The sequence below is a fragment of the Callorhinus ursinus genome, unplaced genomic scaffold, assembly GCF_003265705.2.
Source record: "Callorhinus ursinus isolate GAN/ISIS: 27379988/994484 unplaced genomic scaffold, GSC_fseal_2.0 scaffold20, whole genome shotgun sequence".
Lineage (NCBI taxonomy): Eukaryota > Metazoa > Chordata > Mammalia > Carnivora > Otariidae > Callorhinus > Callorhinus ursinus.
In genome coordinates this window covers 26575792-26588179 of record NW_027397082.1, presented here as the reverse complement: position 1 = coordinate 26588179, position 12388 = coordinate 26575792, and the positions used below count along the sequence as shown (strand labels likewise).

The following is a 12388-nucleotide window of genomic DNA, read 5'->3' as shown; positions in this document are numbered from 1 at the left end:
AAATTAAAATAAGGTCTGAGGGGTGCCTGGGTGGCTCAGTCAGTTAAGCATCTGACTCTTGATTTTGGTTCATGTCATGATCTCAGGAGGTCGAGCCCCGAGTTGGGCTCTGTCTGCACTGAGTGTGGAGTCTGCTTAAGATTCTCTCTTTCCCTCTCCCTCCCCCACGCCCACCTCACACAAGCTCGCTCGCTGTCTTTCTCTCTCTCAAAAAAATAAAAATAAAATGAAATAAGATCTGAAAAGCGCCTCATAAGACCGTACACATCTATTCTGCCTTTGATTCTAAGTGTCAAAACTACATTTAACTTCATTGTGTTAGAAGAGCCATTGTCAGGGGTGCCTGGCTAGCTCAGTTGATAGAACATGCCACTCTTAATCTTGGTTTCCTGAGTTCAAGCCCCATTTTAGGGATGGAGATTACTTAAAAAAAATAAATAAAATCTAAAAAAAAAAAAAGCCATTGTCATTGAATTTAGGAAATTTTCTGAGAACTTCCGTAGAATTGAGAGCACCTTTATTCTTGAAATTTCTTGGGTTTTTTTATGTTGCAAACTAACAGATGTTCATTGGTCTTTCTTTTTTTTTTTTCTAAGCAGCGTGGAGCCCAACATGGGGCCTGAACCCACAACCCTGAGACCAAGACCTGAGCTGAGATGAAAGGTCAGACGTCCAACTTACTGAGCCACCCAGGCGCCCCTGGTCTTTCAAATTTATAGCAAAGATGAGTATAGATAGTAATGTAGTGTTTATCAAGTCTTCAAGCCCATAGTAGCTCCCATCTGTTTTTTCATTTGGCCTTAATCGCAGAAAATTTATTAGAGACCTATAAAGTTCTATAAAACACAGCATTTAAATTTCACAATCCCCTGGAAGAATGGCTATAGCAGACTGAATTGGTGCATAATATCTAAATAGTATTTCTCATTCTGAAACCCTAAAAATCATTATGATAATGATTTGGCACAGAATATAATATTTATGTACTGACTTGATTATAATGAATGATTTTTCTATTTTATAGTATAAATGATTTTGGTTTTTCCAATTCAAATAAGTGATTCTATTCTTCAGTGTATTTGTAAAGTGGAATTCAGCATATTTTCCTGTCCCTTTATGAACAGGGACACTAATCTTGATGAATCAGTTAACTGTTATATTGGCTTTTCCCAACGCCCACCCCTCACCCTACTCTACAGCCTGGTTGCCATGGCTACCTCCTTCCCTTTGGCTAAGTTCTCCTTGGCACACATGCAAGGAAGGGAGAGAAAGTAGTATGCAGAGAATGAAGGAACACACCACATATGCAGATAGAATCTGGTGTAACAGGATGAAAAGCAGAGAAGTGGAAGGATGTGAGAGAAGAGGTATAAAGAAGAGAATGAGTTAAGTGTCCAACTCTGGTGTTTGGCTCAGGTCATGATCTCAGGGTCGTGAGATCGAGCCCCATGTAGGGCTCCACGCAGTCTGCTTAACACTCTCTCTTTACCTTGCCCCTCCCTCATGCCCCCCCCACACACACATACACATGCATGCGTGCTCATGCTCACTTCCTCTCTCTCTCTCCCTGTCAAATAAATAAATCTTTGAAAAAAAAACATGAACATGAGAAGACCACTTTGGGGATGGCTGGGTGGCTCAGTTGGTTATCTCCCCCTTTGGCTCAGGTCATCATCCCAGGGTCCTGGGATCGAGCCCCACATTGGGCTCCCTGCTCAGCGGGGAGCCTGCTTCTCCCTCTGCCTTTGGAGCTCCTCCTGCTTGTGCTCATGCGTGCTCTCTGTCAAATAAATAAAATCTTCTAAAAAAAAAAAAAAAGACCACTTTGGCCACTTTTGATACCTAGAAAATGTACACAGATGTGAGTGTCAGTGTGAGACCTAATTGCATTCAGCGTTGCTGTATGAGGTGAATTATAAAACTCTTTGTTCTGGATTTGTATGGATTTGGGGTCTAGAATTTGATAACTTTAGCACTGGTATTTCAAGTAATCTTTTTTCTACTTGAATCTATGTGTGTCTTTTTTTTTTTTTTTGACAACTCATCCACCACCTTATTAGGAACATCGAAACATCAATCAATGTTAGCAATTCTTCTAAAGTAGTTATTTATTTTGGGCGCCTGGGTGGCTTAGTTGGTTAAGCGACTGCCTTCGGCTCAGGTCATGATCCTGGAGTCCCGGGATCGAGTCCCGCATCGGGCTCCCTGCTCAGTGGGGAGTCTGCTTCTCCCTCTGACCCTCTCCCCTCTCATGCTCTCTCTCTATCTCATTCTCTCTCTCAAATAAATAAAATCTTTTAAAAAAAAAAAAGTAGTTATTTATTCTAAAGGCCTAAAGTAGCTGACAGTTAACTTGTTATCCTTGTTTTTTTATATTCTTTATTGTGGTGTTCATGTATGTATGTTTAAGAATTTAACTCCAAAGAGGATTTCATTTTATTTTTCTTCTAAGATAATTTTAAATTGTTACCCATCTACATGTATTTTAGGATCTCCCTTTGTGAATGCAATTATCCATAAAGGCTTCGATGAAAGGCACGCCTACATAGGTGGCATGTTTGGAGCTGGGATTTATTTTGCTGAAAACTCTTCCAAAAGCAATCAGTATGTCTATGGAATTGGAGGAGGTACTGGGTGTCCAGTTCACAAAGACAGATCTTGTTATGTTTGCCACAGGTAAGAGGTTACTTGTTCTCTTTTTTTTCTTTAAATTCAGTTAACATATGTTTTATTTGTTTCAGGGGTACAGGTCTGTGATTCATCAGTCTTATATAATACCTAGTCAGTGCTCATTACAACACATACCCTCCCCAGTGTCCATCACCCAGTTACCCCATCCCTCCACCCCCACTCCCCACCAGCAACCCTTAGTTTATTTCCTATGACTAAGAGTCTCTTCTGGTTTGTCTCCTTGTCTGGTTTCATCTTGTTTCTTTTTTTCCTCTCTTCCCGTATGATCTCAGTCTTATTTCTTAAATTCTCATTTATTTTGATAAGAATTTGATAAGAACTGGTTTCATATTTGAGAAATTTGGGGAGAAGGGCATCATCTTGGACAAGTTTAGGAATCCAGGCTAGGCATGTTTCAGGTTGCTTTTGGCCCTCTCACCAGTTGTAATAATAGCTAGTATTTATTAAATGATCTGTATAGGACAAGCATAGTTCTGAGCACTTGACCTATTTAACAAATTTAATCATTGGAACACCGAGTGTTTTAAAGAATATGGAGTAGGAAATACCTTTGGACTTGAGAGATTTTACTGTGTCCCTTAAATATTATAGGACTATAGATTTTTTTAAAATAGAGTATTCAGGGCGCCTGGGTGGCTCAGTTGTTAAGCGTCTGCCTTTGGCTCAGGTCATGGTCCCAGGGTCCTGGGATCGAGCCCCGCATCGGGCTCCCTGCTCCACAGGAAGCCTGCTTCTCCCTCTCCCACTCTCCCTGCTTGTGTTCCCTCTCTCACTGTGTCTCTCTCTGTCAAATAAATAAATAAAATCTTTTAAAAAAATAATTAAAAAAATATGTAGTATTCAAGGGGCGCCTGGATGGCTCAGTTATGCGTCTCACTCTTGATTTTGGCTCAAGTCATGATCTCAGGGTTGTGAAATCAAGCCCTATGTCAGGCTCCATTGCTGGGTGTGGAGCTGCATAAGATTCTCTCCCTCTCCCTCTGCCCCTCCCATCCCCCCTATTTAAAGTTTATGGAGGGTTTTTTTGGTTTTTTTGTTGGTTGTTTTGTTTTGTTTTTTTAATTTGAGAGAGAGTCAGAGTGAGAGAGATCACAAAGGGAGAGAGAGAAGCAGACCTGCGGCCTATCAGGGAGCCCTATGTGGGGCTCGATCCCAGGACTCCGAGCCAAAGGCAGACGCTTAACCAACCAAGCCACCCGGGCATCCGCCCCCAGCACCTCCTATTTTAAAAAAATATATATATGTATGTATATATAGTATTCGTGTGTGCATATATATATATATATATATATATATATATATATATATATATAGTATTCGCATGCTAAAATGGCATTACTTGCCAAGCCTAATTATTCCATAGAAATGCATGAGGGAGTGAGGGAGTCTGTCTTCCACTGAGATAGGATCCTAATTCTCTATTTATGATATTACTACTTGAAAAGTTATAGTGAAACATATCAATCCCTTTTAAAAAGCACATTATCATCAAATAACTACTTCGTACTTTCTCCACTTTTAGTTACCCTGGTCTAATAACTCAGTTGTTAAAATCGTTCAGATAACTTGCCCCTATTAAACTCCTCATAGGTAAGTATAAATTATCTTTTGCCATTTGAAAAATTGAGTAAAATTAATTGCTGAGATTTATTCTGTAGTTAGGACACTGCTTATAAAAATCTAGAACAATCTTCATCAAACATTAGCAAATAGGAGAATCATTTAGAGGGCTTGCTAAAACACAGGTTCCTAAGCGCTGCCTACTCAGTTACTGATTTAGTAGGTCTCAGATGAGGCGCAAGAACTTGAATTTCTACCAAGTTCCCAGGTGATGCTGATGTTTACTGATCACTAATCTAGAAGAAGGTCCATGAGCAGTAGTTCTCAGCCTTGGTGACACACTGGAATCACCTGGGGAGCTTTAAAAACTGATGCTGATATCTTTTCCGCCCCACCCTGCCAAGAGATTCTCTTAGAATTGATCTGGGCATTAGGAATTTTTGAAGTCTTCCCAGCTGATTTTTGAAAGGTTGCCAAGGTAACTGTAGTCCTGGAGGAAAACAAGGTCTGTTTTTATATTACTCTTGTTGGTTTCCCCTTAAATTTAGACTTGTGTAGGTGCCTAAAGTCAGCCCTTCTGGGCATGAACTCCCATCCACTTCTGCTTTAGATCATAAATTAATTGGACAGGTTAAAAGGCATATAATTTCTTGAGATTCTATAAATTGAACTCTGCTGTCTTATTATCTGGAGGTAAAAGTTCTGAGCATTTAACCTATTTGACTTACATTTAAATAGTTCTGATTATAATAAGCAGTGTTTTAGTACCTCTTGTAAACTGTCTTTTGAATGGAATGGTTGGTTCTCTGCAAATAAGTTTATTAACTTAAGACTTCTGTATTTGGATTATCACAGGGCTGATTTAACTGTAATAGAAATCTATTAGAAATGCTAAGGTTTACAGCAGTCATATTTAGAATAAAAAGTATAGATAGCCTCTCTTCTTTGGAGAACAGAATCAACTAGTTCACCAAAATCTTTTCTCCTCTGAAAAACAAGAGAAACCAAAACAAGAGAAACCATGAAGTAATTAAAAAAAAAAAAGTTCATTGGAAATAAGGAAGGTCAATTATATGCCTGAGGGGATTGGGAGAGAATCTACTTAAACTTCTGGTAAGGGAAGACTATTTGAAGAACTAACATTTTAGCTGAAACCTAAAAAAATGAGTGTTAGCCAGTTGAAGAGTGGCAGAGTAGATACCATTTTTTGTGCTGGAGGAAACAGTGTGTATGATGGCTGTGGGGTTAAGAAAGTTGGCCTGTGTGAAGAAAGAAAATTAATGTTCCTGGTGCACAATGAACACAAAGCAAGATTTGAGAATCTGGAGCCATTGTAAGGAATTTGGATTTTCTTCAAGTACACTGAGTAGCCTCTACAAAGTTTTAAGCAGAAAAGTGATGTAATTTATTAATGTTTTATGTGTTGGGTTGTTTTTTTCTAAATAACTGGTTGCTTGGATGGAAAATAGTTTAGCTAGGAATTAGAGGAGAAATAGGAAGAGAAGTTCAGAGGCCATTGTTCCCAGTCCAAGTAAAAATTTTGGTGATTGGAACTTAACAGTAGCCATAGAATTAAGAGCATGAATTTCAAATACATTTTTTTTAAAGATTTTATTTATTTTTTTGAGAGAGAGAGAGAGAGAAACAGCATGAGAGGGGAGAAGGTCAGAGGGAGAAGCAGACTCGCTGCTGAGCAGAGAGCCCGATGCAGGACTCGATCCCGGGACTCCGGGATCATGACCTGAGCCGAAGGCAGTTGTTTAACCAACTGAGCCACCCAGGCGCCCTCAAATACATTTTGAAGGTGGAATCAATTAGACTTAGTTAAATGTCTTAGATAAATGTCCAACTTTGCAAGCTACTTCATGGGAGCCCCTTAAATCCTTCTCACTTGGGCTATGGTTTGTGCTTTTGATCTGGGTACAAGATAGAGCCTCCATCTCTATAAGGTCGTTACATTTTCAGTTTATATAGTTAAGAATTAAAGTGGCAAATTCATTAATGAGAGTAGTAGGAGACATTCTTACAAAGTTCTTTTTAAGGATGAAATGACAAAAACAACTCTGTTTATGTCTGAGTACGTTAAAAAACTTAGGTAGCATACAGAAATGAAACTGCCCTGTACTTCCTTGTTGTCACGGAGATCTTTTCCTTTTCCTGTTATAGGCAGCTGCTCTTTTGTCGGGTAACCTTGGGAAAGTCTTTCCTGCAGTTCAGCGCAATGAAAATGGCACATTCTCCTCCAGGACATCACTCAGTCACTGGTCGACCCAGCGTAAATGGTCTAGCATTAGCTGAATATGTTATTTACAGAGGAGAACAGGTAAATTCAGTTTTATTTGTTCATCTTCAGAAATGATTTAGAGCCATACTTCTTACTAGTCTCTTAAATTGACAAGGCATAATTGCCTTAAGAACTGGGTTGGGGTTTTTTTTTAACCTTTATTTGGAAATAATTTTAGATTCATGGAAAAGTAGCAAAAATAATAGAGAATTCCCGTATACCCTTTACCCAGATTTTCCCAATGTTAACATTTTATTCTCCCACGTACATGCAAATACAGATTTTTTTTTTTTCCCTGAACTGCTGGAGAGGAAGTTGTAGGCTTGCTGTGTAACTTAAAATGCTTCAGTGTGTATTTCCCCAAAACAAGGACATTCTCTTTTAAAATTATCAACATTGGGAAAATACCATTGATAGATTTTATAGACTTTATTCAGATTTTGCCAATTCTGGTGGATCTTTTTCTCTTTTTTTTTTTAACCTTCTGTAAAATATAATTAATCAGAATCCTGTATTTAGTAGTTAACCTGTCTGTAGCAAGGAAGCATACAATTCCTTCTTGCTGTTAGTGACACAGATCCAGTCAAAAGCATCTCTAGAGCAGTGTTCTGAACTAAGGATATGTAGCAGGATCACCTCAGTTACTAAAAACAAACACATGCTTAGGATTCATCCTGCTTATTCGGAACCTAAGTGGGACTGAAATCAAAGTAAGGATGTTTTTAAGAAAATGTCCTTAGATGATTCAGATCCACACACTAACTTAGAACCTCTTCTCTAAAGATTAGGAATCCTTATGGTAAAATCGCCTTTCAAAAAAATTTGTTGGGCGCCTGGGTGGCTCAGATGGTTGGGCGTCTGCCTTCGGCTCAGGTCATGAGCCCAGGGTTCTGGGATCGAGTCCTGCATCGGGCTCCTTGCTCGGTGGAGAGTCTGCTTCTCCCTCTCCCTCTGCCTCTCCCCCTGCTTGTTCTCTCTCTGTCTGTCTCGCAAGTGAATAAATAAAATCTTAAAAAAAAAAAAAAAAAATTTGTTTACCAACATTTAAATTAATCTTTCTCTTCCAGGCTTATCCTGAATATTTAATTACTTACCAGATTATGAGGCCTGAAGGTATGGTTGATGGATAAATAGTCGCTTTAGGAATCTAAATCCACTGAACCTAAAATCATCTAAGCAGCTGGTGGCCTCTTAAATTTTACTCCTTTGCTGAGAAATACCATCTTGTCCACAAGCCTGTGGCAAAAGAATAAAAAATGTGAAAGAAGTTTAACATTCTGACTTGATAAAGCTTTAATAATGTACAGTGTTTTCTAAATATTTCCTGTTTTTCAGCACTTTAACAGATGCCATTCCAGGTTAAACTGGGTTTGTCTGTACTAAATTATAAACAAAGTTAACTTGAATCTTTTATATGTTATGCATTGATTCTAACAAACTGTAATCCCCTCAACAGAACTCATTTTACTAATACAGTACTGTGTTCTTGAAAACACAGCATTTACACTGAATACAATTTCATTTGTAAAACTGTAAATAAGAGCTTTTGTACTAGCCCAATATTTATTTACATTGCTTTGTAATATAAATCTGTTTTAGAACTGCAGCGGTTTACACATTTTTTTCATATGTACTGCACATCTGTACTTCATCTTGCATCATCATGATTGAGTGAACTTTACATTTGATTCCAGAGGCTATGTTAAGCTGTTAGCAAAGACTTTGTCAGTTGGGAAAGATTGATTTATCAGATTTAATTTGCTGATGGAAGCATTTATCTCTCATTAGGAATCTTTCCCATTGAAGAACTTATTTCATGAATACTCTGGGGATTTAATTTGTGATAACTTTGTATGTATAAGACACATTCCAAAGAGCTCTATGAACCTCCTGATTATTAAAGACACTTCTTTTCTGGGTTTCACATGGGAAAATTTTCTCATTTCATTTTGTGAAAATTAGAGCAAGTGCTTCTTTGTTTTAGAGGCTAAATCCTGCCACTGAGCAATTATGTATTCTTTTTGTGGAGTGTAAATAGGAAGTTACATTTCAGAGGTAGGAAAGGTAATCCTGAATAATTTTCCAATCTGTTCTAATTACCCTAAATCTAAAGAGGGGGAAAAAAGCAAATGGGAGTGGGTCATTTTTTTTGTCCTAAGTATTTTTTTCTTCTTCTTCTTCCTTGGCCTCACTGTTACAGCCAATCTGTACACCATAAGAAGGCTGAACCCAGAATCATGAAATAAATGTGGGTGTCCCAGTTCTGTCCAGGTCATCTACATGGGCAGGTGCTGTGACACGGTGCTTCCTGGTCCTGGGTAGCCTCACTGTGACATTCACAGTCACTTAGAAATACGCTTTGTGCACTACATGGTGACAGGCTTGTTGGCAGCTGTAGAGGGGAATGCTGTCCCATAAAATGTCATTCCTGTTTTCTAATGGAAAACTATCTTTTCCATGAAATAGGCTTAAAGCTTCTTGGCACAGAGACATGAATTATATATAGCTTGGCAGTCTGTTGACTCTAGCTGCCTCAGGAGGCAAGGCAGGTTTTTACTGACTTAAGTCTCTGTAAGTGAGAATGTTCCCCTTCGCTCTATGTACCAGTTCACTTTTGTTTTATATTTTATTCCATCTCTAAATTATCTGGCTCTTTGCAGTAAATTGTACATAAAGTGCTAGAAAATCATGTTTCTTGTCCTAAGTAAGAGTTAATCAGAGTAAATGCATATCTGGAGTTGTTTCTATAATGTAAATTGTGATCAATATCTGAGAGGTCGATTCTTGACCTTGAAAGTGCTTTTATACAGTTCTCTAATAATTGCAGTTATGATCCTAAAGTAATTTCTTGGAACCCAAGTGGAGTCTGCCGAATTTTGTATAATTTTTCCAGATTCTGGAAGCTTCCAGATTTTATAATTAGAAGATAATGAGATGAGTTAATGGAGTTCATATTTACATATCTCTCAACAGTGAGCCCATACCACTCCCCCATAAGTGAATCTGGAATTGCTTATCACATAAAGTCATCAAGGTCTCTGAGGTTATATACTGCAGCCTGTGTTGTTTCATCTAATCCATTGCTTAATTACTGTGTTGTTTTCCTATGAATGATTACATTGTGGTTAATATGTTAGCATGGCAATATTTTCAGATAGCTTTTTGTTTGTTGGCAGTTTGGGGGTGGCTTAGGGGGTGGTTGGGAGGATTTTTTTGGAGTGTTTGCATGAAATATCTTACTTTATAATGATGGAATTGCTTTTTCTTTTGTCTTGTGATTTTGTTTTTTTTGAAATGAGATTTAACTTTGTGTGTGAGTAGTACTATTATATCCATCTTGTACTGTATCACATTCCATACCCTCATTTAATTCTTAATAAAGTGTTCATTTGTTTTTCTGGGTAGCATGGTAATTACTGGAATAGTATAAATATGTTGAATGGTCTTTGAGAATATGGATTAAGATTACAATAAACCACAATTGCAGGAAAACAATGTAGTTCTGAGTCTAACAGTGATAGAGTGCAGTTTAAAGTTTGAAATTTTGAATGTTGTGACCATAACTTATTCAGATGCTTTAAGATGGAAGTAACTATAAGATGCTTTCAGACATTTAATTGCTCCCCTTGAAGCTTATTCCTGGGAAATCTGTCTTCTAAAGAGGAATGAATTTTTTGTGTTTTTGTGTGTGTGTGTGTATGTGTGTTTTTTTTTTTAAGTAAGCTCTTGACCCAATGTGGGGCTTGAACTCATGACCCCGAGATCAAGAGTTGCTGTTCTACTGACTGAGCCACAGCCACACCTAAAAAAAAAACTTTATCAATTTTAAAATCTTAAAGTTAGTGGTATTTATTACTCTTAAAAGATAGTGATGTCTCTATTTTAGATTTCAGTATAAGTGTTTTTGTGTATGTGATCAGTTCTCTGCTTTCCATGATAAAATAATGGTGCAGATAACCCATGAGTCGTTTTGCTTTGAAAGATTTTTCAGCAGCTTTATCTTACTGCTTCAGTTAGGATAATATTAAAGTGTTTGCTTGCTAGTTCCTAAGCATGCTAGTGTCTGATATGATCCAGTTTTTGCTGGGTGGTGAGGAAAGAAAACATGTAAATTTCCATAAGCTTTTGTAATTAGTATTCCTGACTGGCCCTTTACCTGCTGTCCTACCCTGTTAGAGAACTAGAGTGACAGAGGAAGCAAGTAGTAGTAGCCAATCTTCACCAGGAAGATGGTCAGGTTTGGTTTTTTTTTTTTAAGATTTTTTATTTATTGGGCGCCTGGGTGGCTCAGATGGTTAAGCGTCTGCCTTCGGCTCAGGTCGTGATCCTGGAGTCCTGGGATCGAGTCCCGCATCGGGCTCCCTGCTCCTTGGGAGCCTGCTTCTCCCTCTGCCTCTCTCTCTCTCATGAATAAATAAATAAAATCTTTAAAAAAAAAAAAAAAAAAGATTTTTTATTTATTTATTTGACAGAGATACAGCGAGAGAAGGAACACAAGCAGGGAAAGTGGGTAAGGGAGAAGCAGGCTTCCCGCGGAGCAGGGAGCCCGATGCGGGGCTCGATCCCAGGACCCCGGGATCATGACCTGAGCCGAAGGCAGACGCTTAACAACTGAGCCACCCAGGCGCCCCATGGTCAGATTTTTATAAAGTTAGACCATAATGTGGCCTTTTCACTATCTGCTCAATCTACACCCCCCACCCTGCCACCTCCTTTTCATGCATACTCCTTAGGAGGACTGTGACCTAAAATACTTAATTATACCCCCCTTTTTTTTTTCAAATTTTTATTTAAATTCTAGTTAGTTAACATATAGTACAGTATTGGTTTCAATTATATGCTTTTAGAAGGTTTTTGCTCCCCACAGAGAAGCCACCATTGTCCGAAGTATCTTTCTAAAAAAAAATTAAGATAAATTAAAAAAAAAAAAAGTATCTTTCTACTTCATCATCCACCCACAGTTGTCATCCTCAGAAACCCCCCGCCAGGTGGTCTTCCAGTAGACCGGTGCCGCAGAGAAGTTCCCGCAGCGGGAGTTGGTCTGCACACTGTTTGGTACCAGCCCATGGAGAGATGAAAACAAAATTGAGAGGAATTTTTTTTTTAAGATTTTATTTATTTGTCAGAGAGAGAGGGAGAGCACAAGCAGCGGGGAGCATCAGGCAGAGGGAGAAGCAGGTTCCCCACTGAGCAGGAAGCCCGATGCGGGACTCTATCCCAGGACACAGATCATGACCTGAACAGAAGGGAGATGCTTAACCATCTGAGCCACCCACATGTCCTGAGGGGAAATTTTTATAGCAATTGCAATTTGACATTGCTACAATGTTTTTAATTTCTTTAACAAAAACATTGGTCTGCAACAAATTGGAAGTTAAGAGGAAATAAAAATTGGCCCCTCACATCATTTGAAATAGGAAAAATACCTTTTGTTAACCTCATACCACTTCGCACATCTTGGCACATAGTAGTTCCTCGGTAGGGGCGCCTAGGTGGCTGAGTCATTAGGCGTCTGCCTTCGGCTCAGGTCATGATCCCAGGGTCCTGGGATCGAGCCCCGCATTGGGCTCCCTGCTCGGCGGGAAGCCTGCTTCTCCCTCTCCCACTCCCCCTGCTTGTGTTCCCTCTCTCGCTGTCTGTCAAATAAATAAAAAAAATCTTAAAAAAAAAAAATGGTTCCTCGGTAAATTTTGTTGCGTGAATAAATTAATAGTGATTAAGTGGTTGGGTTAGTGATTGGGTTCTAGTGTCAGATAGGTCTAGATTTGAATTTTGCCCTGTCCCTCACCAACTGTGCAACCTTAAATTATATAACCTTTATAGTACTCATCTCCTAGGGTTGTTGAGAGAATT

General features: G+C 38.7%; 1 protein-coding gene across 2 annotated transcripts in view; it reads left to right on the top strand.

The window, feature by feature from the left end:
* TNKS2 (tankyrase 2) overlaps positions 1-9929 on the top strand; it is a 71189-nt gene extending 61260 nt beyond the window's left edge. The window contains exons 25-27 of one of the 2 annotated variants that reach the window (XM_025880541.2): positions 2490-2676; positions 6418-6574; positions 7603-9929. In XM_025880541.2, coding sequence (XP_025736326.1) covers positions 2490-2676; positions 6418-6574; positions 7603-7665 — 407 coding nt within the window. In that variant the 3' untranslated portion in view covers positions 7666-9929. Of the gene's footprint in view, positions 1-2489; positions 2677-6417; positions 6575-7602 lie in introns of those variants that run through there. The other variant, XR_012381714.1, reaches the window with a different exon arrangement.
* The last annotated feature ends 2459 nt before the right edge of the window (positions 9930-12388 follow it).